The sequence below is a fragment of the Parasteatoda tepidariorum genome, chromosome 1 (genome assembly GCF_982258835.1).
Source record: "Parasteatoda tepidariorum strain Cologne lab strain chromosome 1, Ptep-v5.0, whole genome shotgun sequence".
Classification (NCBI taxonomy): domain Eukaryota; kingdom Metazoa; phylum Arthropoda; class Arachnida; order Araneae; family Theridiidae; genus Parasteatoda; species Parasteatoda tepidariorum.
The window spans coordinates 8255796-8271683 of record NC_141755.1 but is presented as its reverse complement, the minus strand read 5'-3'; the positions used below and the strand labels follow the sequence as shown (position 1 = coordinate 8271683).

General features: G+C 25.9%; 1 protein-coding gene across 4 annotated transcripts in view; it reads left to right on the top strand.

Annotated features, from left to right (window-relative positions):
* LOC107441434 (putative phosphorylase b kinase regulatory subunit alpha) overlaps window positions 1–15888 on the top strand; it is a 36326-nt gene that overhangs the window by 10185 nt on the left and 10253 nt on the right. For 2 of the 4 annotated variants that reach the window (XM_016054693.4, XM_071180212.2), the window contains exons 12-23: window positions 783–890; window positions 2414–2492; window positions 3056–3190; window positions 4887–4996; window positions 6544–6688; window positions 7464–7536; window positions 7857–7948; window positions 9694–9876; window positions 12517–12823; window positions 15421–15502; window positions 15588–15665; window positions 15741–15817. In XM_016054693.4, the coding sequence (XP_015910179.1) occupies window positions 783–890; window positions 2414–2492; window positions 3056–3190; window positions 4887–4996; window positions 6544–6688; window positions 7464–7536; window positions 7857–7948; window positions 9694–9876; window positions 12517–12823; window positions 15421–15502; window positions 15588–15665; window positions 15741–15817 (1469 nt within the window). Of the gene's footprint in view, window positions 1–782; window positions 891–2413; window positions 2493–3055; window positions 3191–4886; window positions 4997–5448; window positions 5594–6543; window positions 6689–7463; window positions 7537–7856; window positions 7949–9693; window positions 9877–12516; window positions 12824–15420; window positions 15503–15587; window positions 15666–15740; window positions 15818–15888 lie in introns of all 4 variants that reach the window. The other 2 variants (XM_043049001.3, XM_071180213.2) reach the window with 1 other exon arrangement.

The following is a 15888-nucleotide window of genomic DNA, read 5'->3' as shown; positions in this document are numbered from 1 at the left end:
CATTAGTTTACGTAGACTCCATAATTTTTGTATCAGCTCTTTTACTTTCAAATGTGTTTCGATTTTCTGATTTAACCAAAAAAATTTTAAAAAATATTAAAAACAGAATTTTTGTAATTAATAACATTCAGAAGAAAATATTTTTTTATGTTATATTGAACTGAACTCAGTGTCACAACAGATCATGGAGGGCCAATACCTACAGTGCCAATCTCAATTTTCTTGACCTTGGGCTCTTGGGTACATTAACCAATGTCTGGCTTAGGTAGTCAGTCGAATGTAGAACCCCCAGTGTGTAATTCTCAAGCATGCTTGGTACTCAGCTTATCAACCCACAGAAGGGATGAAAGACTTATTTATTTAATAATATTATTTAATTTATTATTATAATATTAAAAAAAAACTTCATATAATATTTATTTTTACTAAATATATCTTATCTTATTTTATATATATATCTTATATATATAATATCTTATATATATAATATATTTTATATATATAATATCTTATTTTAACCATATGTAATTTGTAGTAAAATATTGTATGCTTTAAAAATAAAGTATGTTTTAAAAAATCATTACTTCATTTCAATTTTTATAAAATATTTTAGTTTTCCAAAAGACATTTTTACTGTTAAAAAAAGCAATGGTTAGGAAGGAAAATCTTTAAAATAAGAATGAACAACTTACCAATGTGTTTTATTAATTAATCGAAAATTATAAGTTAAAAAAATTGTAATCACCATAATTTCATTCATTCATTGGTTTTTCCTAATACAGGTTGATTTAGAATATCAAAATCCCCATAGCCAAGAAAGAGTTGCAATTGGACAAAAGCCATTTATCTGGGCTCAATCTTTGTATATTGTTGGAAGACTTCTGCAAGAGGTAAATGTATTTATTACATGATGTATCTGATCTTGAAAATTCTTCTAAAATATTTTCTTCAAAAGCGTTCCCTTGCCTGTATATTTATCATTGTTTCAGTTCTGAGACATGAAGCTTTTAAGCCATTACAAATTTCTTCAACTTTTTAGAATTTTATCGGAATGGTTGATTCAATTCATAATTTTCACATGGCGTCATTGTTCCTTATTTTATAATAATAATTCTTTTATCAATATTTTAAATATTTTTCAGAAAGATTTAATGCACTACAATTCACCATTTTTACAAACTTTAATCATTCTATTTAAAAGACATCAATCAAATTTTATGTGTTTTTATTTGATTTTAATTCTAATTTTGATGAAAAAGTGACAAAGTATATAATATTGCTGTTGCAGCATTAGAAATTTTTTTTTATTCAAATGAAAAAAAAAATTTCAAAAATTTTGAATTTTACACAAAATCCTTTGTTTATAACGAAAAAAGAAGAAAAGAATATTTCTACTATTCTCTTAAGATAAAAACCGATTCAACTTATCAGTTAGTTTTGGAACAAGATCGTCAGAATATATTGGAGCAGGCTCCAAAAGCTCGGTATTGTTAAACTGACCCAATATTATTACACTGAAACAAAAATGTCTCTTTCTTGCATATTTGGACATTGAATTTCCCTTGAGTTATTTATCTCTTCAACAAACATGTAAAGTAAGTATATAAAAATACAAAAAAAGAAAGTTTCAGGGAAGAATCTATAGTATAGTATTGCAAATATCAAAAGAACTAACTCTCGTTCAACTGATATAGTTGAGAGTTTAGTTATAAAGTTTTTTAATTTAAATTGAGCAAAAAATATTTTTTATCTAAGAAATCTGCCCCATGCAATTCAAATATAAAAAAAATATTAATACAGTATTGTTTTTAACTAAGTATTTTATCAATTTGGTTCGCACTGATAGTATACTTATATTTAATTTTTGTCTTTGTTTTTAATGTTGTTTTTAACGTTTTCCAACACTCTTTAATATTTAATTAGCTTATTTTACGTTTAATGTAAATTAATTATATCATGGAACTCAAACCTTGTTTATCCATCAATGTGTAATTTTTTATTACTTATCAAAAACAAGAAAAGTATCACAAATTTGAAAAAAAAATTTATAAGTATAAAAAATAAGTTACTATTTTAATAGAGAATTTATTTGATAAAATCTGACCTAACAATTATCATTGTGTAGTTCTAATTATTACATTATAATATATTTTTTCTGCCTTGCCTGTTAATCTTGAAAATACTTCATAATTTTGTAAATGCATGTAAAATTAGTTAAGAAGTATATCTTAATCACATAACCTATTGGATTACTTTCATTTAAGAAAAAAAATCCTGTTAATTTAAATCCATGGCAAATTTGAGAACTATCACTCTGTTAATAGTGAATTAATGTAAAACTTTTATTTTTAAAATAATTAAATCTCAATCTGTTGCTTAAAACATTTTTTTTTAATGTTTTATTTTTATGTAGGGATTTCTTGCACCAGGAGAACTGGATCCTTTAAATAGACGACTTTCTTCAGAACAGAAACCAGATGTAGTTGTTCAAGGTTGCATTTTGAATTTCTTAATACAGTGGAAGATCTTTATAACTTCGAAAGCAGGGACTTTGCACTTAATAGAATTTTGTGTTATATAGAACATTTCACTTATTTTTAAACTTATCAAATAAATTAGGTAATATTTGTCTGGAACGGAGAGATCAATCTTAAAATGATTGAAAATAATTTTTAGATACAATTATTTAAAAACGCGCGATAGATGTATTTACATATTACTTACATTTAACAGAAATAAATTGAAATTTTCTGCAGCATTAGAACTAGCGACAAACAAGTTAATAAATTTTGGTTTGCTTACTTTTGAAATTTTAACCTATTAGCAAATAATTAAACAAATAATATAAAAAGTTTATAGTTATTGCTTAGCTGAACAGCATATTTCATTGTTTACACCCACAAAGCTAGTGTGGTTTATGGAAAACTGTAGTTTATAGAGAATTGTAGTTTATAGAGAATTGTCGTTTATAGAATTGTGTAACATAGATCTTCTACTGTTATATCTTAATGATACATAAATTGATCGCAATAATTATTTGTTGTTTCTCTTTTAGTTGTGATCTTGGCTGAAGACCTGTATGTCAAAGAAAAACTAAGAAACCATGATATTCATGCTCAAACATTATCTGAAGTGGCCCCTGTTGAGGTTCAACCAGCTCGAGTATTAAGTCATATTTATTCATATTTAGGTACATAATAACATACTATCAGAATAATTAAATGTTACCTTATATTTTTGTGTAATTACTTAAATGTTTTTAAACCTATTGTATGCTACTACTGTAATTATTAATAAATATAATTTTATTAATTTCTTTATTATTATTTTTAATGCTTTGTATTTAAATAATTTTCTTGCTGTATTTTTTATGTTAATATAACATTACTAAACCAAGGAATTTACAATTTCTCATATTCTTAATTTTTTTATTATTATTTTTTTAATGGTTAATATTTAATTGATTTTTATTTATCATTTTGTTGTTTAATATAACGTTACTAAGAAACAAAGAACTTAAAATTGCTCATTTGCTAATGCTGTTCCGTTTGATGTAATAGTTCTTGCAGTTATTTTGCGAAAAACAAAATGTTACTTATAAATCTTTTACCTGTGGTTAAGGATTTACTTGTAATAAAACGTTTCTGCAAATACAGTACAGAACCCGTTATCCGGAAATCAGAAAACCGGAAAACCAAAAAACTGGAATGAAATTCGATATGAAATTCGATCCCGCCATTTTTTTAAAGAATATTTTTTTTCCTCATAAGATTTTAGGATTTTTCTTTCTTTTTTGAAAGATGTTTACCTTACCATCATTTTGGAAATAATCATTAGTAAATTACTTCATCGTTTTTTATTCTTTTTAAGATTATTTCCCCAAATTTTTTTTTTAGTTGGGTTTAACAATAAAAAAAAATGGCTTTTTGCAGCGATTCAGAAAATTGGAAAAATCAGTTATCCGCAATAGCGATGGTACCGATCGTTCCAGTTCCCTACTGTAATATAAATAAAATATTATTCACAAGTTGTGTGTTAACAAATTATATAGGTTTCTACAAATAGCAAAAAAATAATTATTTATAAATAGTGTGTCTGTAAATAACATTGGTTGTAGAAAAAATTCTTTAAAATGTATATGTTTCTCTAATGATGTTCAGCCTAAAAAAAATGTTTTACTAATTTCTTTACCAGCAACTAGTATTTTATTGGTTTATTCGAGTATAGCATTAAAACACATCCACTTGCTGATATTTTTATTCTTCAGTTTACTACAAGTAAATAAGGGTTTAGTAGATATTAACTTAATTATTTCGTTTTTATTCAGGATGGCCGCAGAGAAGGAAAAGTATGGGAATATATTTGGGAAAAATGTCAGGGAATATAACTAAATTACCTATAATTTTAGAAAAAGGAATTAATGTATGTTTGAGGAACCAGAAAAAAATATCAAGAAAGAAAATCAGAATTTTTTTTTTTTTAAGAATCTTTTTTTTTCTTTATTTATGAACTTTAATGACTTGCATGAGTGTTTTCTATTATTTATATTAAGTGCTTTTACAAAAATAAATAAATGTATGTTTGAGGAAAAAAAAGTCTAACAATAAATTTTTTTGAATCTTTTTTCTTTATTTATTTATAAACTCTTATGACTTAGGACTATAACCCAATAAGACATAACTGAAAAATTACTAATGAAATTTATACAATCAGGTACGAAAATCAGGCAATTTCTATGAATTCGGACTGGAAGAGTTGGGGGAATTTTTTTTCTCTGTGTTTGTGCTCACCTTATAATTGCATTAGATGCTTTTTTCCAGCATTTAATAACATTAATCAGTATTTCTTACCTGTATGATCTTATGTATTGACTTATTTGTTTTTAGGTCAAAATAAGAAATTGGGCCTCTCAGGTCGGTATTCAAGAGAAGTTGGTCTTTTAAGCACTAGTAAACTATTCACCTTACAAGATCGAATATTTGCTTTCACTCCTCAGGTAAATTGATTATTTTTAGCTAATTGAAACAAAGTTAATGACATTTTTAATTAAAACACTTATACTTGTCAAATAATTTTTCTTAAACGTCTTAATATAACTCATTTACTTGAATACCTATTAATATTAAGTAAGCATATTCTAAGAAAGAAATTTTGTCATTTATGATTTTATATTAAATGTCCCAATTACACATTATTAATTAGATTACAATTTGATTGTTAAATTGTGTAGGAGTAGTTTTTACTGACAATATAAGTAATTTTTATGAAGCTCTTTTGTCAATAATTTCTTATGAGAAATTAATCATATTGATATTTAAAAATATATATTTGTTAATATTAATGAGAGCATTGAATATTAGTTAAAATTATTGTAGATTTTTTTAAGAATATATTTATGTGTTTGATATTTATGTCTGTGATGAAATCAGAAAATTTGCCCCCTTACAGTTTGTAGATCAGCAACGATTTTATCTTGCATCTGATACAGATCTTCTAATTGATACTTTCAAGACTGAAATTGCATTCTTGAAGACAAGTTGGCACATGTTAGGCAGGCCCACAGTGGTTTTAAATCTGCAAAAATCCATTATAGGTGGGTTCCACCCCACACCTTAAACTGTATTTGTAGCATGATTGTTAAGGAAAGTTTAGTTTTTTTTTTTGAAAAATGAATTTTGTGTGCATGGTATGGTTTGTTTTTAAATTGCCTGTGAAATGAGTATATGCTTGTTGTTTGTTGATTAGAAAAAAAAAATTATTCTTTAACTGTTTGGTTTTTGTGAAAAAAAACAAGGAAAAAAATAAACTTAAAGTAATGAACATTATGGGATGATAATATAGTGCTTTAAATATTTTTTTATAATTGAATTAATAAGTTTTTCTTTTTTTTTCTGAAAAAGTTACTTGCTGAAATGCATAATTTAACAGCGTTTGGTTTTATATTTATTAAAAGCAGTTGCATAAGTTCTAGTCTCAATAAGAATATAATGCACCATTTTAGAGTCCATGAAACACAAAATATTATTTATTAGATTAATTTCACTTATGACAGTATTTATGTTTCACTTTCATATCAAATAAGTTATTGAAAAAAATTTTCATATTTATTGAACCCTAAATCTTGACTATCAACTCGCTTTTTGACTACAATTTTGCGATAAATGGGCTAGAAAATGAAAAATGATAAATTTGTATATATCATTAAATAAATGATAATGTTTGTCCTATTAAGAACTAAAAATAATAAATGAATGAACATGGAATAAAATTTAAAAAAATAAAAATAATTTTTTTTCTTGTCTGTTTTATTCTTTCTTATAATAATAATTTTAGCATAAAATATTTGCTTGCATAAAAAATTATTGTAATTTAAACTATACACTGATAAGAAGAATTTAGAATGAATATAATAACTGCCTTACAAGAATTGACATATTGACTTTCATTAAAAACAGCAACAAAAGTTAAAAGAAGGTTGATTTAACTTAAAGTCATTGATATTAAACAGTTATAATTAGTTCAATCCTTCCCTTTTGCATGTAGAATCTTGACAGAGAAGATTTCTATTTGGTAAATGATATAGAATTACTTGCCAGTACTTTGCGATCAGATATAGCTTTTCTTAGAACAAATTGGCGAATGCTTGGTCGCCCTACTATGTGCATTAGATTCCTTCATTATTACTTAGGTATGTTTAATTTTGTAGTAGTTTTTTCCTTGCCTGTTTAATTTGTGTTTTATTACTTTTTTAAACATTTATTTTATAAGAATGTTCGTTTCTTTAGCATGTTTATTTTCTTTTATTTATTTAAAAAAACTACTTCCTTTCTATTGTATGTATATTTCATAAAAGATGTTCTTGTGTGCATGATTGTTTTTTTTTCCTAGCTTATTTTTTCTTGTGCTTCACATTTCAAACAACTCCTTTTGTTTTAATGTCAATTTTGTTTCATTCATTATATCTAAATTTTATTTTGATTTCAAATCTATGTTTCTTTATTTTACTTTTACCTAGTGAAGTACTTGTAAAGTCTAGAAAATTTGAAAAATATTTGTTTTTTCTCTAACTTAACAACTTTAACTTTATGCCAGCATAAATTAGGTGTTTTGCTGAGCAATGCAAAAATTGAACATAAACTATAAAACTGGTTGAATTTAAAAAAGGATTTTTTTTTTCAATTCGATTTTGAAATAGTTACAAGAAATGTTAAGGCAATTTTTACTTTATATTCTACTAAATATATAAATTGACGGATATAAATTGATTCAATATAAATTGATGGATGTCTATTATATTTTTCTACTAAATATATTAATAATTTTATTTCATTCTGCAAAAGAATAAGTTTCCTTTTTGCTTTCTGTGTATTCATTTATATACTCATTTATTTAATAATATAATTTAAAAATTTGTTGCTTCAAATCAAATGTATTTTTATGTGATATAATTTTCTTTTATTTAGAAAATGATAAAGTTCCCTTAGCTATGATTTCCACTATCAAAAAATTGAAAAGTGGTTATATTAATGGAACAAGGTATATGCACTAAATTTTCTTTTTATTGTTTTAGTTTTTTAACCTGTAACCTTTTTTTTCAAAATAGTAATTGCATAGTATGTAAAAATAAATTTTTGGTGTATTGTCTAAATATAACATAAATTATTCAAGACGTGATTTTATCTAAGTATTACATTGTAAAAAAATGTTTGAAATCAATATGATGCTGGTTTATCCGAACATAATAATTTTAAAATAATTGAGCAGATGATGTTAAAAATTATTTTGCTGACTGCATCAATTAATACTAGAACAAATATTGAAGTTGATGTTCATCTAATTTTTGCTTAACGTTATAGAGTAGCACTTGGAACTTTAGAAGATTTTCAAAGTACATCCTGCGTTACAAGTTTAAGCTTTTTACATAACCAAGAAGAAGGTGATCCAGAAAGTACGTTTTTATCAATTTAAAATTATACATGTTCGTTTTTTTATACAAAGAAAGAAAAAAAGTTAATAAAATTGTTTTCTTTGAGTCAATAATAAATTGTTTCCTTTTTTTTGTTGAAGAATGTTTCTGTGATGGCTTAAAATATGACATTGAATGTATTTAAACAAGAGTAATTTGATGCTATTAAAAAACTAATTTCTATTGAGGTAAAATTTGACTGAGACTGCTGCAAGTGTAGCAGTTGTGCTAAAATAAAATTGTACTAATTCATATCTTAGGTTCATTTTTTTAACAACAACTACAAACACTTTATTGCAATAATTTTCTATTTAAAAAAAATTTCAATTGAAAATTAATAATTTTCTATTTAAAAACATATCTTCATTATTGTATCAATTTTTAAGAAATTATTGTATGCTTGAAAACTAGCTAAAAAAGCTGATTTAAAAAAAAAAATAGATAGCACTTTGTTACATGGAAAATGACACTGATATTATTCCTGCTGATACCTTCGTAGAATGGCTTCTTATATCAATTATGATACCAATTTGTCTGAGAATTTTCGGGAAACACCTCTTTATGAAAATCAATTTTCTATAATTTTATGGCAATGAGATTCATTTAGAAAGGAAAAAGGGTTATTTTCAATATTTTTATCAAAGGCTATAGAGTTGAAAATTTCTAAAAGATGAAGATTTGAAGTAAAGGTAGATTGAAGATTGTGGGAAGAGGCACTCACAAAAAAGTTTGGATGATTTATTGTATGAGGGTTTCTCTGATCTCCCCCATTATCCACTTTAAAGCAAGATTGTTTCTAAATATTTTTTAGTATTAAAGGCTGTTTTAGGAAGGAAAAGAAGATTATAATTTGAAATATGTTAAAAAGTAAATAAAGTGTTACAAAGAATTCTCCCTCATTACAATCATTTTCAGATTTTAATGGGGAAAACCTCCCTTAGTATAACTGATAAATTCCCCCTCAAAACAATCATTTTCAGTGATTTTTTTTAGATTTAAAGGGGGAAAATCTTTCTAATTATAACTAATAAATTACTCCTCTAAAAAATCATTCTCAGTGATTTTTTTAAAAGATTTTAAGGGGGAAAACGTCGCTAATTGTAACAGAATTTATGTTTGAAAGCTTTTAACCTCTCTAGCCGTTCAGACAATATATAACAGATACAAGTATCATATTTTCTTCCTCCAAATCAAATTCATCAAAAATAGGAGGTTAGTTGTTTACATTAAACAATTAATGATAACGGTAAGTGGGGTTCACATTAGAAAGTAGGAATTTATTTTAGACAAAAAAAAAAAGTAAAAATGGCTTAGAGTCTCAAAAAAAAAATTTTGTTTTTTTTGCAGCTAAGTGTAATTTTTGTTAATTATATGCATTTAATTATCTTAAATTGATTCTATTAAATGAATATTTATTGCTCTGTTAAAAAAAAAAAATTTGAAATCAAAAATTATACTTTTAAAATTTTACATTTCCTTAAGCAAAACAAATTTTTTTTAAACATTTTAATTCCTTAAATTGAAGTCGTTTGAGTAATCACTCTTTGGTTCTCTTTCCTGCTAAGTTTATTTTCATTCATAAAAACTCGGTTAATTTTTTTTTAGTCTGTATTTTTGATTTCACATTATTATAAACAGTATATGCTTAAATTAATGTGTATAAAAAATGCATTTTAAAGCAATTGTCTTTTAAGTATTTCAGTAACAATTCCTTTAAATTGTTTTAGGTTTAAATGTAAGTGTGCGAGAATATCTAGAAAAAGAACTAAACAAATGCTTCTTAAGACCTTTGTTGAGCTATGGAGCCATGTCTGTGAAAAGAAAGAAAAGTTCTATGAGGTCCCGGCGATCTGGAGTTAGTGGTATTATTAAGAGAACAAGATCAATACAGGTTGACAAATATGATCCTGGTTAGTATAGGCTTTATTGATCATCTATTTCAATTCAAATTTCTTTATAACTAAGTCACAATTTATTTGTTGCTTAATAATCATTATCAAGACAATATAAGACCTAGCTATCTATGTTTTGTATAGAAAACAATGCTGTTAATTGAATTCACATTTCATTTTATTTGAAATAAGTAGTAGGTACAAATATTTATTGAAACAATTTTTATAAATGTTCTAATGATATTTATTCATAAATTTATTAAGGACATAGATTTTTGTTTTGTTTTATCTTTTGCATTTTTTTATGGGTAAGATGTTATTTTTGCCTATGCATAATTTTGAAATTTGTAAAAATGTTTAATGTATGCAATGTTCTATACATTTTAATACAAAACTGAAGAGTGGTATATGAAGAAATATTTTCAGGTGAATTTTTACCATTTCTGTCTAGTACTTTTATTAGCAAATCAAAGGATTTTTACTCATACTAATTATTTTATTACTGACAAAACTGTATTGAGGGTATTTTTCTAAGATGGTATTATTAAGAAAAAGTACTAACCGTGAGGTTTCTACTTTTTGAAAACTGACTTTTCTTTCTCATCGTTGGGAAATAACTAAGGTAACATTCTAGACTCATTTACTCACTGACAAAAATTATATTAAAAGTTTTATGACGTAATAAAAACTGTTTATAATTCGGAAGCATTTCCTTACGTTAAAATAAATGTCACAGTATCGAGGATTATTCTTAAAGATATGAAGAAATTCCACTGGTTAAATTTATTTTGTAATCTCATGTTTTTTCCTATAAATATTTTAAATTGCATTCAAATAAAATTAAATGGTTATTTTTTTTAAATGAATATTTTAATTGCTCTAAAATTGTGTAACTAAATGCATTACTTTCATTTTTCTTAAAATAAGGTATTTGTCTACAAATTACAATTTATATTATATATATTTATAAAGGATAATATTTAAATTACAAAAGTTGAGCTATCTGACCCTAGTTTTATGAAAACGATTATGATTAACTTCCTTTTTGATAAAACCTTTGTAAATGTATCATAGTGTCAATGTATTGAATAAATATTTAGGAATTGACTTGACTTTCACTTTGATTTAGTTCTTCATTTTTTTAAGTAGAGAATTTATTCAGTGATTATTTTTATTGATAATTTAAAACCAACTTCTAAAACAATATTTGCCATTGTAATAATTATTTAAAATCATTCGAATGTCTTCAGATATTTTCAGCGCACAAAAAACGAATCACTTTGAATAACTTTTGATCTGACAATTGGATTTTCACGTGCTAGAAGTCAAACTTAAGGTTCATGAGAGGGACCTCAAATATGCTAATTAGTTTATGCGGACGATATTTATGTAACAAAAGCAAACACAGAAACGTGCTTTCACTGAATAAAAATACCCTTTTTTTCAGACGGATATCTATTTCTCACCCTCAAAATATCTGTAGTGGAAATCTGGTCCTAAGAGTAGTTTAGCCAGGAGAGCTGTCCAAAGTTAGGACCTCGTAATGTTGTTTTACTTTTTATGTGAAATAAAAAAATTTGGACGCAATTATATGATTCCATACAAAAGATAATTCCATACAAAAAATATTTTTTAATAATTATTTATTCCTAATTTATTTATTAATTGTCCATAAAATTTTGAATTGACCATTTTAAAATTTGATTTTTCTATAACTATTTGACTGATTTTGTTCAAATGTTCTATTTTGCCTTATAAAATTACATTATTTAAAATGATGTAAAAATTAACCTCACAATTGAAATTTTTTTTACTATTATTGAGAAAATAATAAATAGTTATTAAAATACATCTTTGGCATGGAAATATCTTTGGATAAACAAATTTTACGATTGTGTGCAAAAATTTTCAATTTGCTATAAAAGTTATGAAATATGGAGAACTATGCAAAAGATAAAATTAACATTAAGGGGTCTAAATTTTGGACCGCTCGCCTGACCAAACTATGGGACCATATTTCTACGACTGTTGTTCTCTGACCCCCCCCCCCAACACCCTGGGAGATCGGGAATCATTATTCGTTGAAGCAAAGGTATTTTTCTGTAGAGAAAGTGCATTTTTGTGTATTTTTCGTGACTTAAAATATATCGTCTGCGCAAATTCATTAGCATACTGGAGGTTTGCCCCCATGAACCATTAAGTTTGAGTCCTAGTGCATGAAAATCCATTCATTGGATCAAAATTTATTCAGGATGTTTTTTTTTTTTGCTCACTATGCAGATTTTTTTCAATAGCTTTCTTAAACTTTATTTTATACATTAACTTATATATTTATAATGATATATTTCCATTAAGCTCTTGGCATTTCCGGCAAAATTAAATTCCTAGTGCACTTTACCATCCAAATAGAGTCTTGGTGCTGCCATCTAGTGTGGCAGAAACTAGACGTCCAAATTAACATGACCAATGGTATCTCACCCATTGTGGTGGTCCTGAAAGAGTGGATACCACCTCTGGAGAACGCACTAGGTCTGCTCATCGGCAAGACCGATTGTGCAGCTCATTGGAAATAAAAAATAAAATATTTCTATTAAAGACTAAATTTTTAAATGATTTTCTTTTAGCTAGAGAAATTAATATATTTATGTTCTTCTTTAGATTTGATTAACTTGCGTGAACGGTATGAAAAGATTCATAGTCCCCCACCTGTTTCTCCTGGTCCTGAAGGACTTTATTCCATACAGTCAGAATCTCCTTACTCTTCTCCCACAGAATCTGTAGGTAGAACACCATCCCCTGGACTAGACCCAGAGGAAGATGATCACTGGAGCTCGACTGCGCGTATTCGTACGATTTCTGATCGGCAGTATGATAACGTGAATGATGAAGATCTGGTGATCATGTTCAAAGAAACAGAGTCATTGGAAGAGCAAGGAGATATCTTGCATTATATCGTTGGTAACAGGTATGTTTCTCATAATTACAAATAATTACTTTCAATCACAAATTATGCTTTTTACATATCTCTAATGAACCACATTAATTACTTCTTATCTGATGCAAAGTACTTCAATTTAATAAAAGGTAAGGTACCTTATTCTTCATATCAATTAGCAGATAATTAAAAATTCCAAATAATTATTTTCAATCACAAATTATGCTTTTTACATATCTCTAATGAACCACATTAATGATTAATTACTTCTTATCTGATGCAAAGTACTTCAATTTAATAAAGGTAAGGTACCTTATTCTTCATAGCAATTAGCAGATAATTAAAAATTCCAAATAATTATTTTCAATCACAAAATACGCTTGCGATTTTTAGATAACTTATTTACATACCTTTAATGAATAATTACTTCTTATCTGGTGCGAAGTATTTCAACTTAATAAGAGTTTAGGCACCTTATTCTTCATAACAAAAGGAGAAAAAACTAGTAGCTTGCAAGAAGTAAATAACGCTGACAAAGACACAGAGAAATTCCAACTAATTTTATTATTGCGATGTATAGTAAAAGCTTCAGGACTTTGTGCTTTGAGACATGGGATGTTTATCCATGTATTTTAGTAAAGGCCTATATTTCTCAACCGGAATCTTACATGCACAATATTGGCCTACTTGCCCTGCAATTACAGTAAGAAGTAACTACACAATACATTAAATTTGTAATAAAAAGAAAGGCATCTTTTGAACTGGGTTCCTATTGAACAATAAAGTAAAGAAATTTCTAATTGACTTTGATCCAAATATGTCTTAATGCCATTCATCCTTATACTAGAATGAGACTGCTGATGATTTATTATTAACATAAAATAAATGAGGCAGTTGATAATTCCACCCTTGTGCATCGCGAAGTTACCACAGAAAAGGTAACCAAAAGATAATCTCAGTATAAATAAAGCCTAATATGGTGAGTAACATAAGTGAATTGGTGATATCTAATACTATGTCTATGCATTGTTACAGAGTCAATCTACTATTTAGTTAATATAGCAATTAATCATTCTATAATTATTAAATGTTCTTTTGTTTAAGCAAAGTCAATAAATGTGAAGTCTTGTAAATTCTTCTTTGATAACAATAAAAGCAATATTTTTGTAACCTTTTTGTATGATTAGTACTTATAAATGAGGTTATTAAATTAGAAAATATCCCTATTGAGCCATTCGCATTTCTCTATAATGTAATACAAAAAAAAAAACCATATTGCATTTACAAATGTTCGCTTAAACTCAAATGTGTCTTTGAAAGACTCGAAACAAGTTTAAAAAAAAAAATTAAAACAATAGATTATTGCTAATAGAAGTAAAAAGCATTGACTGGTAGCAGAATTTATGGAGTTAATCTGCAGCCTTATCTTCAAAAATTCAAATTTGTCTGTAAGCTGGGCGCAGTCACGCAGAAAATAATAATGTAAAAATTCAGCTAAATCGAAGCATGTAACAACATTTACATAAGATCCTTAAAAATTAAGCATATAAACCTTATGTTGTTAACATTTAAGTTCAATTTTATACTATGATACTAAAAAAATGGAATAAATCTCTATACAGTTAAGTCTGTAATCAAGTAACTAAAAAAAGATCTATACTTTTATTTTTTGCAGTGCTTTTTAATTCATCTTTATAATTTTTATTAGAGAGTTGCTTAGAGATGTTTTAAAAAAGGAGTATCAGAAATTCTATAAATTTGTTTATTTGCTTTTTTTAAAAAAAAAAAAAAACTTAAATGAAAGATAATATGCTAATGCTGTAAAAATCTGCAGTGTTCGTTGCTGTACTGCAAGATTTTTGCTACTGGGCTGGCTGGTTTAAATTATTTTAGCACCAAACGAAATATTTGTTTATGGCATCAAATCGTTATAGAGTGGTCATTATTGTTATTTATGCTTTTTTTAATCAGTTTTCTATTTTATTTTGTTTATTTATTCTCTTGATAAAGATCAACACTGTGATTTAAGAAAAGTAGTTTTGATGGCAATCAAACTTTTCACAAAGTATTTTTTTATTTTTATGCTTAAATGTTTACAGTATACTCATTCATACTATTATAAACTTTATCCTACATTAATGTTAAACTTTTATCTTTTTTTATTATTTTCTTAATAAATTTCAACTATATAATTTTTTTCTTCTTCATTTCATTAATTGTTCTTTTAATTTAAAACTTATACTTTTGTAAATGATAGAATTTTTTGGTATAATGGACATTTTTATAGTGAAAATAATAACACAGTAAGGTGTTTGTATTACTTTTAGAAAATAATAAAAATTAATAATACATACAGTACAATTCTGTTTCTTCAAAAATTATGAATTTTTTTGTTGTCAAATTACTAAATTAATTTAAAGGGAAATTAAAAATTGTGTATTTTTAATTACCATACTTACAGAACATGATTGTATTCTTAGTAAAATTTACATTAAAATCTTTTGGAGTTCTAAAATTATTTTGACACAAGAGCTTATTCTTAGGGTATTCATTTTAATGTGAGTTAATCCTTCACTTTAGAATAATAAGTTTTAACTCTTAAAAAATATCTCTTGCTGTCGTTTTAGGGGTATACATTGGGATACTGGTTTAGGCGGCCAAAACGATGTTGTTACTATTAAAGATTTATTGAAAGATCTATACGAAAAGGTAATTTAATTAATTAAATTTAAATATTTGTTTGCTATTAATAAGTGTAGATTATAATTTAATTTTTTTTGTCACGTTTGTAAAGGCATGCCATGAAAAGAAATGGGCTTTAGTGAGACATATTGCTGGAATGCTTGGAAAAAAAGTGGAAGATCTTGCCAAAGTGAGTTTTTCACAGTTAAAGACAAAATTAATTTATTATGCTTAGGGATTTATTTTAATATCTGTTGTGTTTTAGGCTGTTACTGACTTGTTAGTACGACAAAAACAAGTTACTATTGGAATGCCGTCTATTTGTGAAGAAACTATTACAAGGTAAATAAAACACAGTTGAAATAGGCATTAATTAATTCTTAGTAAATATAATTTTGTAGTTATAAAATTTA